Below are 11,917 nucleotides of genomic sequence, written 5' to 3' on the forward strand. Positions count from 1 at the left end.
TTTATTTTCTTTCTGATTCCAATAAATTTGACCATATATTTATTACCTAATTTATGTAAGAAAACACAAATCTTTTTATACACAGACCCAAGCTAAGACAACAACCAAGAAAATTGGGTGTGAGACCACTAACTTAAACGGACAGTGTGAATCATTTAGTGCCTCCTATTAATAAAACCCTTCACTCATTAAAGAAAAAAAACTATATTGATTTAAATAATGAGCAAAAATAGATGCACTGTCATATAAACATCTCATCTCATCTCATTAGCTGCATTGCTTATCCTCAGTGGGGTCGCGGGGGTGCTGGAGCCCATCCCAGCAATCATCGGGCAGTGGGCAGGGGACACCCTGAACTGGTTGCCAGCCAATCGCAGGGCACACAGGGACAGACAACTCGCTCGCTCATTCACACCTAGGGACAATTTGGACCGGCCAATCCACCTGAAATGCATGTCTTTGCATGTCCTATTTGCCCTAACCCTCTATCCCTAACTCTAATCCTAACACCCTAAGGCTTAACACTAACCGCTTAACCCTAACCGCTTATCCCTAACCGTTTATCCCTAACTGCTTATCCCTAACCCCCTAACCTTTACCCTCTAACCCTAATCAAATCAAAATGTATTTGTAAAGCACTTGATCTTTACCCTAACCCTACCCCCTCTAACTCAAACCTTCTTACCCTAACCCTGTGACCATTTTCCTAACCACCTTTTCCCTCAACCGCTAACCTTAACCCCAACACTAACACTAACCCTCTAGTCTTAACCCCAACCCCTTATTATAATTTTAAAACACTAACCCCTTAATAAACTCGCCTAGCCTAACCCTAACCACTTATTCCAAACCATTATGATATCCCGAACACTCTAAACCTCACACCTTACTCTAAACCTAACTCTAGCCCTTCCCCCAAACCATTACAGTATTATAAAATGTGGATGGTCTTGAATAAAAAAGTAGTATTTATTTATTTAATACAATTAACAGTAAATTACATATGGCCTACAATGCTTTTATTATTCAAAAGCTCCTTTTTTATTTATTTCATTTTGGCACTCTTGGGCTTCCATAATAAAGATGTCAAAGATACATATGAAATGGGACAACAAGTGATCGACTTTGCGAGATTTTTTTTGTTCAAGTCCAGCTTCGTTTGCACCACAACATGTTTGTCACATTAGCAGACCAACATACAAAAACGTAGAGTCTTAAAACCCGACATGATTTCACAAACTCCTACTGATGCTTTTATTTTGAAAGTCACATCCCCACTTCCTGGTTTGATTGTCTAAAAAAAACATCAACAGCAGTAATAATAGCCATACAAAATACAATGAGACATTTTTTTCCACACATAAATAAACACAAAATTTGGCCTCCCTCCCACCAGGGGGGGTGTCAGTCATTATAGAGATCGTTATTGATCATGGCCGTCTCCCCCTGGGGGGACATTTGTAGGCGACGTTTTTTCCCAAAGGTGGAGAAGGAATTGTGGAGGTCCAGGTCGCTTCGTTGAGCGGGCGTCGGTCTCAACGTGCAGAACCCAGACGGCGTGCCAGGGATGTACACGTTGTGGTAGTAGTCGGGTGGCGGCTGAGGGTGCGGGAGCGGATGAGGGTGAGGCAGGTTGGGGGGAGGCTGCTGCTGTTGGGGGGGAGGGGTGCAGCCGGGGGTCCAGGGACGGGAGGTCACGCCGCTGGGTGATGGAGATGTTTTATAGTCTACAGTGGAAGAAATTACAAAGACTCATTTGCATCATTCAAGGTGGTTTAGGTTTCATTTTTTCTGACTTCATTTTTTGCTATCATTGGACGAAAAAAAAAGGTTGTGAATTTATTTTAAGGGATGTTTACAATAGTAAAACATCCCTAAAGATGTTCAATTTTGTATAGAGAAGATTTTTCTATCTTTAAGAATGTTTTTTTTTCATCCAAAAATAAAATAAATATATTGCAATTATTGAATTTTGTTTATTATTCAATTTTCAAATTATTATTATTACTATGACTATTATCAGCAGAATATTTTGCTTATCGTAAGTATATTTATCTTGTTTTAGATATTTCCTTAAATGGCAAAATGTTTTGCAACTATTTTATTTAGTAATGTATTTATTTATAGATTGGCTATTTATTTATTTCAATTTTAATAATTTTCTACCCCTCCGAAATGGAAATAAACTTCAAAAAAATGAAAATGATTTAATAAAGTTTTATTAATGTTATATTAATGTTTTATTTATGTATGTATGTATTTATTTATTTTGTGTTTATTTATTTATTATTTTTTATTTGGAATTATTTTTTCACCTCCCCCTAAAAAAAGATATGATAAAAAAATATACTTAGCAAAATGATCTACCAATTACTTGAAAAGACAATTGTACTTATTTTAAGAAGATATTTTCCTTTTTTTTAATTAGAAAAACAGATAAAATATCTCAATATAAGAAACATTTCAGCTAGCGAGCTCATAATTTAGTTGATATCCATACCTTTTGCACCTCTCATGTGAGTCCCCCAAGTCCAGTACTGTCCGGGGGCCATGGATGCCACAAAGTTTTCTGGGTCGGCGTGCATGGCCTTACGCATTAAGGTGCCATCCATATTAATTGAATTGCAACTAGGAGAGAAATAAAATAGTATTTCATATCTCAGAATTACTGCGTGGATGTAACTTCATTTTAATTACCTTTTAATGGAAGAGTTCTGATTCTTTGTGAGGGTCCAGTCTGTGTTGGGCTGCTTTAACTGCAAAATAAAAGAAAAACAGATTCAATATAGTTGATGTGTGATTGAATGGGTATTTAAACAGTGTTTTGTTTTGTTTGTAATTTTTTTTAGCAGTGAATTGGTTCTAAAAGTCAATTTATTTAAATTCTCATAAAACTTGTTAATAATGTCAGCAAGACATAGCAGTACAGGATGTGAGAAATGGAAGAATGCTTCCCTCTAGTGGATATCTTTTAAATAATCAAATTTCAGATACGTAGCCAGGTATCTTTTACGGTTTGTATATAATTTTTCTTATTTTATTGCGAATTTTACTAGAAGAATAGGATAACATATGTTGAAGTGAGTAACATGCAACGTATTGCTTATTTTAAATATTTTCCTTATTACCAAGGAAAAAAAGATTTTCTAAAATAGACACACTAATCTCCTATGCACGAAATAAATTATCCTTTTTTAAAGGTAGTTTTTTTTTACTTTATATTTTGTTCTAGAAACAATATAAAATACCTTAAAACAATAATAATCAAACCATTGTGATTACTTAAGGTATGTTTTCTAATGTTGATCGATTCTTTTAAATCAAAAAGTACTGTGTATGCAAAATAATCACCCGTGCGCTAAATGACAATTTCACTTATTCTAATGATTTTTTTTATAATCTAAAACATCTTAAAATAAGAAAAAACATACCATGTTGCATATTCTATATATCCTTTTTTAATATAGGTGGAAAATATTTCTTGAAATGAGCAAAATAATCGACCGTGTGCTACAAAGGATACATTTCCTTATTTTGAGGAATAAAATTTAACTATTTTATTAAATATCTTAAAATTAAATAGGCAAAAAGCTATTTTTTTGTAATTGAAGTTTTTTTTTTTTTAAGGAAAAGATTGTCCTTTAGATAAGGGAAACAAAATCATAAATAAATCAAAATAAAATAATAAAATGGTGTATTTTTTCTTTTTTAGGATAAAATATGTTTTTTTTATTAAAATGATGAAAATTACATAAATAATCAATGAATAAATAATTAAGCAAAACTTATGGTAAGGGGTACCACAGAACAGATTTTTAATCAGTGCATCCTATGTGAGAGGTTTCAACAACACCCGACAAACCTCTATCACGTTTTCGTTGATTCCAAGAAGGTGTTTGACAGAGTATGGCAAGCTGCTTTATGGGCCACCATGCGGAAGTACAACATGGGCCGGATACTAGTTCAGACCATTGAACAACTGTAGGCCAACAGTGCGGTACTGATAGATGATACCAATGAAGCGTGCTTTTGAACTACAGACGGTGTGAAAAAAGCCTGCATTCTCCCTCCAACTTTATTCAACATCTTCCTGGAGAAGATCAGTTCCTAAACTCTGGAGCAACACGACGAGAAAAACAGGAACTCAGAGATTTGGTCAATCGCCTGGACAAAGTATCCAGTATGGGAAGTAAATCACAGAAAAACAAAAGTAATGGCCAACAATCCCCAAGGTATCACCTAAGCTATCACCATCAACCACAAAGAGCTAGAAACTGTCACCAAGTTTAAATATCTTGGAACTGTCATCTCAGAAGAGAGGTCAGAACCAGAAATCAGAGACAGGATAGCTCAAACCACTTGCCAGATTTAAACCTATCTAGAAGGGACAAGAGCATAGCAATGACATTATAGATGAGACTCATGCAAGTATTGGTTACTTCCATCTCCCTCTACGCTTGCAAGACACCGCAAAACTGGAAAAGAAAATTCAGGCCATGGAGATGCGATGCCACATGAAACTTCTAGGCATCTACTTCTTAGCCCATGTGACAAACAAAACGGTGCGCAACACCATCAGAGGGCACATTGGACCCTACAAAGAACTGTTGTCAACTTTGCGCGGACAAAAACTTCAGTGTTATGGTCACGTCACAAGCTCATCAGGACTGACCAAGATACTTCTCCAGGGCAGAGTCCACTTGGGAGGATGAGAGGCAGAGCCAAAAAGAAGTGGGCCGACAAAATTATCGAATGAACTGGTACCAACTTTGCCACAACCCAAGAACAGGCCAGGGACCATCAAGAATGGAGAAGGCTGTCCAGAGTTGCGTCCTTATCGGTGCCCTGACAAGCCATGTGGGTAAGTTATCCGTAAAGAGTTTATTATTTCTTATATAAAGATATTGAATAAAATAAAAAGAAATATTCCTAAAATTAAGGAAAATTGAACGATGGATAAATAAAAGTATAATATGCAAAACTGTACAATGTTTCTTCTTTTATGATATTAAAAAATATTCTTGAAAATAGGAAAAATCAACTAATTGATCACATAATAACTCATCTTATTTTGCTTTTTTTTCTACTTGAATTAGAAAAAAAAAATACTTTTAAAAGGCCAAAGTATGTAGAATATATCTAAAAAGAAGCAAATTAATCTACCCTACACGGAAAACAAATATTCTGATGTTACCAATTCCTGTGGTCTGTCTTGGGCAAGTAAAGCCTAGCGGCGCCCATAATACAACAATTCTTTTTACAATATTTTTATTTTAAGTGTGGCTCTCGAAAAACCTATTAGAGCAGGCGTGTGAAACTCAGTTTGTCCCGAGACCGGCTCCAGATCTCATGTTTTTGTGTAGGCACGATCACTAAAAAAAAAACAAATATTTAGCTTTGTTTTTTCAGTCCTATGCTTTATCCTTCAGCCAACATTTGTAGCCTAACCTACAAATTATAATCACGGATGAAATCATATCCTTTCTAAACACTACATACTTATTCACAAATAATGAAAAAACGATTTTCATCTTAGGCATTGAATGTGTTATCAATTCGTTCATATTCACAGTTGAGTAAAAGCGGCTTTACATCTGAACAAACTCACCACACTAAACAAACTCACGTGAAAGGTATGACAAAAACACGCTATTATTTAATGTTTAGAAATAAATACAATACTCAATACGAGTTTTATTTGGAAGTGTGCAATTACATCAGATGCAACTACCAGGCTGGACCAACGGAAATTGAAAAAATACTGCACAATTCTGCCTTTTGACTGGGGCGGCAGTAGCTCAGGAGGTAGAGCGCTCGTCTTGGGATCAAGTTCGTGTCCTTGGGTAAGACACTGAACCCCTAACACCCCCAATAAGCAGGTTAGCTGCAATATAGGGCCGCTATTGGGAAATGTGAAGCACACTGTAAAGTGCTTTGGGAAGTCATTGACTTGAAAAGCGCTATATAAATGCAGATCATTTCATTTCAGATCATTTAAAATCAAACGAGAATGGACATTAGCTTTTTAACACCTTTCTTGCCCTCTAAAAGTGGGTAGGAGCTTTTAATTTGTATTTATTTTAAAAAACACAACTTATTATAGGAATGAGATAAAAAGTTGCTTTTAATAAGCATGTAGGCGCCTTGCATGGCTGCATGGCCGCTATTGGTGTGTGAGTGTGTGTGTGACTGGGTAGGTGTGAAGCACATTGTAAAGCGCTTTGAGAGGTCTTCATTGACTTGAAAAGCGCTATATAAATGCAGACCATTTACTTTTTACCATTTTACATACTCTGAAATTCAGGCAGGTCTAATGAAGTCATCCAATGGGCTGGATCTGAATGCAGGCCGTATGTTTGACATGGCTGATTTAGGGGATGAAACTGAATACGATTTAAGTCATCAAAGACTGGCCAAGTAGGGAAGAAAGACCATTGTTTTCCTTTCTGCCTGTTCCCCTTTCTATAAAAAGTGCAAGAATAGTCTCATTTGGAAGGGCCTTGAATATCCCACTTGAGGTCATCCAGACGACGTCATTGGTGACTTCCATCACCATGAGTGAATTAGGAAGCCAATTAACGATTAAAGAGGGACACAGTCTCCTTACAGATCTGCATAACAACCTCCCCTGCGACCTCATCTCGTCCTCCCTCTTCCTGTGGCCAAAAGTAGCACGCCGGTGACCGAAATGACATTTGTCAGTCTGCGTGGTGGAGTCTGGTGACGTGTACGCTCTACTGCGCCGTCTGCTAGAATTAGAAAACGCTACATCTTTGCGTCCTTTAATTCCCTTGACACCCCCCCCCCCCCTACTAAACTGCCTCCATCCTTGCTGATAAATATGACTTCACATCTTCGACTCCAGAGGACCCCATCGACAGGCGGCCCACGTTTCAGTCCGGTCATGTCCTCCCCCCCCTCCCCAAACTAGAACATTTGGCATTTTTCATCAATAATAGACAGCCCCCCCAAGGCGACTCCGACACATTGTGTGGAGTATAATGCTTCTGTCCGTGGTGCCCTTGAGCGATGGCCCGAGGGGAGATTTGTCCTATAAATTGCTAGACGCTTTCCCTTGCACCAAAGAACGCAGACAAATGATTCCAAACTGTCATTCAACTTGTCCATTACCCTTGTGTTGTTCTCTCCCCTTTCTTACAAAAAAGGATTTACTGTATTTCTGGCACAATAAGGCACACCAGATTTGAAGGCAAAAGAGAGTCAATCATTTTTCATACATAAGATGCACTGCACTATAAGACGCATGGAATTAAAACTGCAGTAGAACCTACCATATTTGTACGGCATATACTGCAAGATTGAACTGACCTAAATTGCAAAACATTGTATGCAACAGTAATCGAACCCGGGTCGCGGCATGAGAACGTGGAAACGTAACCACAAGACCACCGGTGGTACAGATGACATAAGGCATTATATTTTGTCTCATTATCACACTATTTTCACTCACAGGGACAGAAACAAATGTAAGAGAATGGAGAAAACAGAAAGTCGTCTTGAAAGAAATAAAGAAACTCAAGTAAACAACTTTCTGGTGTATCTGATGATGAATCGGTGTTTAATGATATCTTTCCAAACGCCTGTTTCCATTCACTAAAATTCAATTTTGGCACTGTGAGTATTTTTTTTATTATAAGATAACATACACTGGGCTCCAGCACTCCCGCAACCCTACTGAGGATAAGCAGTGCAGATAATGGATGGATGGATTACATATAATGCCTATTCATATGTCATCTGTATGACTGGTCATCTAGTGATTAAGTGTTGGCGCTCTCATCGTCACAACCTGGGTTTGATTCCTGTGGCATGTTTGTGAAAATGAACAGCGAAAATGATCAGCCAATGCTTTTCTATAATTGCAAGACTACTGTAGTCTACCGTAAAACCCGGAGTAGTAACACATATGTATAAACACTGTATACATTTCCACTCTTATCCACTGTATTTTGTGGTATATAGGGCACACTTTCATTTTTGGGTTTTTAGCTGCGCCTATATCACTTTCTTGTGCTAAATGGCAACTCCTTCTACAGCATCATCATCATAATAATAATAATACAAAGTGACACGTTAACGAGCCAATTAAAAGCTTACTTTGATTTCATGTGACGAGCGTGACCTTTGCACCAGTTTTACGGGTGTCATTTTTACGCACCAATTTACGCATACCTCGTTAGGGGTGGTCGTTCCGTTGTTGACAGGGGCCCCCCAGGAGTGCTCAGCGCTCTTGGCCTCGTTGTTGCTGCACGGCTTCAAAAACATAAAGTCACTTTTGGTCGACTCGGGACTCAAGCAGACTTTGTAGCAGTAAGGTTGGGTGAGGCTGCCGCTTCCGTTCACCTCCGCAGGCACTTTATTGGCCGAGGAGGAAATCTGCAGGTTGAGATTGGATTTTTTGAAGACCTCCGGGGGAGGGTCAGGCTGGAAACCCCCGCAGCAGCAGCAAGCGAAGGGGGGGAGGTTATAACCACTGAGAGTTTCTCGGTCTTTGTAGCACTTGACAGAGGCCAGAACGATTATGGCCACGAGGAAGATGAAAGAGATAGTGCTGAGGGAAATGATTAAATAAAGGGCGAGGTTAGAAGGGGGTTGGGGGGTGAGGGAGAGGTCTCCGTACTCGGATAGAGACTCGGGGGTGGCGTCCACCATTGTGAGGACCACGGAGACTGTAGCTGATAGAGGAGGTTGCCCGTTGTCCTTCACCAGTATAACGAGTCGGTGCCTGGATGCGTCTTTATCCACCAGCCGGCGTATGGTTCGGATTTCCCCCGTGTAGAGAGCCACGCCAAACAGTCCCGGATCCGTCGCTTGGATCAACTGATAGGATAATCGCGAGTTCTGCCCCGCGTCTGCGTCTAGCGCGGTCACCTTGGTGACCAGGTACCCGGCGTCCACGGAGCGGGGCACCACCTCCGAGGCGACGGTGCCGTTTTTCGGCAACGGGGACACAATAACGGGTGCGTTGTCATTCTGATCCAAGACAAAAACGTTTACCGTCACGTTGTTAGAGAGTGGCGGGAAACCCGCGTCCTGCGCCTGCACCAGAATGTGAAAGTTTCGGAGTTGCTCGTAATCGAAGGAGCGCAGTGCGTAAATGTTGCCGTTGTCCGAGTTGATGGACACGTAAGTGGAAATGGGCATGGCCTGGATTTGACCCTCGAGGATGGAGTAAGACAAATATGCGTTCTGGTTTGAATCCGAGTCAAAGGCAGACACGGTGCAAATAGAAGCGCCGGGGGCGTTATTCTCGGTCACGTAAACAGTGTATGAAGGCTGTGAAAAACGCGGGGGGTTGTCGTTAATGTCGGACACTTGGACCAGGATGGTTTTGCGAGTGGAAAGCGACGGTGAGCCCAAATCACGCGCCGTGAGCGTGATATTATACTCGGACACTACCTCCCTGTCCAGAACCTCGCTGGTCACTAACGTGTAGTAGTTTTTAAATGAGGTATGCAGCTGGAACGGGACGCTATTCGGGATTTGACAGTCCACGTTCCCGTTCTCACCCGAGTCTCGGTCCATGACGCTGATTACGGCAATTACAGTCCCCGGCGGTGCGTCCTCCTGCACTGGCGTAGACACGGAGGTGAGGATGACTTCGGGGGTGTTGTCGTTCACGTCCACGATGTCGACCAGAACTTTTCCGTGCACGGCCACAGCAGAGGGTCCCCTGTCTTTGGCTTGCACGTAGAGCTCGTACACGTTGGCTTTTTCGTAGTCCACAACGCCCTTTACGCGGATCTCACCCGTGTAAGGATCCACGCTGAACAACTCGCGCACCTTGAGCGGTGCGTGTCCGCTGAACGCGTAGGTCACTTCCCCGTTAGAGCCTTCGTCCAAGTCGGTGGCGTTTAGTTTGAGCACCAGCGTCCCCCTCGGCGCGTTCTCCATCAGCCTGGCCCGGTACACGGAGCGATCGAAAGCGGGAACGTTGTCGTTGGCGTCGAGCACCGTGACGGTAATTAACGCAGTACCGGAGCGCTCTGGCGCACCTCCGTCAAAAGCTGTGAGGACCATTTCGTGTTTTTTACGCCGCTCCCGGTCCAAAGGATTGTCCAGCACAAGCTCAGCGAACTTGCTGCCGTCATTGCGCGTTTGAATATTTAGGATAAAGTGCTCGTTTGCGCTCAGCTGATACGAGCGCAGAGAATTCGCACCCACATCCAAGTCTTGCGCGCTCTCCAGCGGGAAGCGCGAGCCGGGCGCAGCCGATTCTGTGATGTCAATATTAAACTCGCTCCAAGGAAAAGTGGGCGAGTTATCATTCACGTCTAAAATCTCCACTTCCACTCTATAAAGCTCTAACGGGTTTTCAATAACAACCTGAAGATGCAAAAAACATCCCGGGTTTCGCTCACAAAGCTCCTCTCTGTCAATCTTTTCATTGACAAACAAAATCCCGTTCTCCAAATTGACTTCTAAATATTGTTTCCTGGCTCCAGACACGATCCGGAATCGGCGCGCAGAGAGCGTGGCCACATCCAAGCCAAGGTCCTCTGCGATGTTGCCCACGAAAGCTCCGTGTTCCAGCTCCTCGGGGATGGAGTACCGGATTTGGGCTAGAACCAAGTCCACCACGCAGGCGCACAGAAGAAGAGAGATGACCAGCCCGGTCACCGGAACCCAGCTGCGTCCGGGGAGCTTTTGCTCCATTTTGACCGATTTGCGTAAAAGTCACCTCCGCCAGAAAACACGCATTTTCTTTTATCATTAACCGTGGTCAACTGTGCAGCATTGTTTAAAGTGATTTATTAAATTAATTTTGGGGAAAATAGAGCACCTGTCTCTGCTTTTACGCACGCGACACGGGAGGTGTTCGCTCTGAGAAGTCTCTTTGATTTTCCAGTGTATTAGACACCCAGAGGAGCCGGCTGGGAGGTGTGTGCGCAAAAGAGAGAGAGCGAGGGAGGGAAAAAAAAGTGGGTGGGATGGAGAAGAAGGGGGGGGGCTGCTTCTCAGAGCTCCGTATTGGCGGACGCGCAGTGTACGACTCTAATTACTGTCGACATTTAACCATTTCCCACCCTCGTGTCACTTCCACTGGCCTATTAAAGAGACGAGAAGGCGTAAATTTGACACCAGACGTCAGAGCCACATTTGGAATTAAGGAGGGGGGTAAATTGTGGTGGTGTAGTGCTGCTTTTCGGGCTAATTTAAGGAGGGATATCTTGCTCTCTTAGCAAAAAAATGTTGCTTATCTTAGGTGTACTTGTTCGTTTTAACAAGGTATTTCATTATATTACATCAACATAGGTTTTAAGAAGGGATATATTGCTCTCTTAGCAAAAAAATGCTGCTTATTTTAGGTGTATTTGTTCGTTTTAACAAGGTATTTCATTATATTACATCAACATAGGTTTTGGCGATTTCCCTTGCCCTCTGCAGCCCTTTGAGACTCTTTGTGATTAAGAACTATACAAATAAACATTACTTGACTAGATATTTAATATATGTTTTGGTAAAACAAGAGAAAATACACAACAAATGTGAAAAAATAGTTTCATCTGTTAATCGTTTTGCTCGATTTAAAGGGACAGTGTGTTCTGTTTAGCGCCCCCGAGTGGTAAAAAAAACACTGTGTAAACGGAATGAAAGTTGTGCAATTAGCATATGTTAGCATTTAACTTTGTTTATTCATCCCGGTGGAAAACAGCTTACCCCAAAAAAGTTTGCTGGAACCTTTTTAAGCCTGAAAAATAATTGACTGATGTGAAAAGACAAAATAAAACAAAACAAAAAACTAAAAGGAACATTGTTTATTATTGAGCGCCTCTGAGTGGTCAAACAATAAAATAAATAAAAAAACCCTGTGCCAACAAAATTGAAGTTGTGCAATTAGCATATGTTAGCATTTCACTGTGTGGATTCATCCAGGTGGAAAACAGTTTACGCA

At 41.2% G+C, this 11,917-nt stretch overlaps 1 protein-coding gene across 1 annotated transcript; it reads right to left on the minus strand.

Moving 5' to 3' along the window:
* Positions 1-1,002: 1,002 nt before the first annotated feature.
* On the minus strand, positions 1,003-10,893 carry LOC148360228 (protocadherin-10). Its single transcript, XM_088343769.1, has 4 exons — positions 8,194-10,893; positions 2,698-2,756; positions 2,501-2,628; positions 1,003-1,727 (listed from the first exon to the last, which is right to left on the minus strand). The coding sequence occupies exons 1-4, from the start codon at positions 10,675-10,677 to the stop codon at positions 1,405-1,407; spliced, it is 2,994 nt and encodes a 997-aa protein (XP_088199895.1). The 5' UTR covers positions 10,678-10,893; the 3' UTR covers positions 1,003-1,404.
* Positions 10,894-11,917: the final 1,024 nt, after the last annotated feature.

Source organism: Urocampus carinirostris, chromosome 9, assembly GCF_059441175.1.
Source record: "Urocampus carinirostris isolate Australia breed hairy pipefish chromosome 9, RoL_Ucar_1.0, whole genome shotgun sequence".
Taxonomy (NCBI): Eukaryota; Metazoa; Chordata; class Actinopteri; order Syngnathiformes; family Syngnathidae; genus Urocampus; species Urocampus carinirostris.

Bases quoted from the DNA above. Each gene is read 5' to 3' on its own strand.
- LOC148360228 (XM_088343769.1), bottom strand. From the start codon at position 10,677: ATGGAGCAAAAGCTCCCCGGACGCAGCTGGGTTCCGGTGACCGGGCTG. The intron at 2,757-8,193 runs GTATGCGTAAAT...TTTATTTTGCAG, and splicing joins GAACGACCACCCCTAACGAG to TTAAAGCAGCCCAACACAGA. The intron at 1,728-2,500 runs GTATGGATATCA...CTTCCACTGTAG, and splicing joins TCACATGAGAGGTGCAAAAG to ACTATAAAACATCTCCATCA.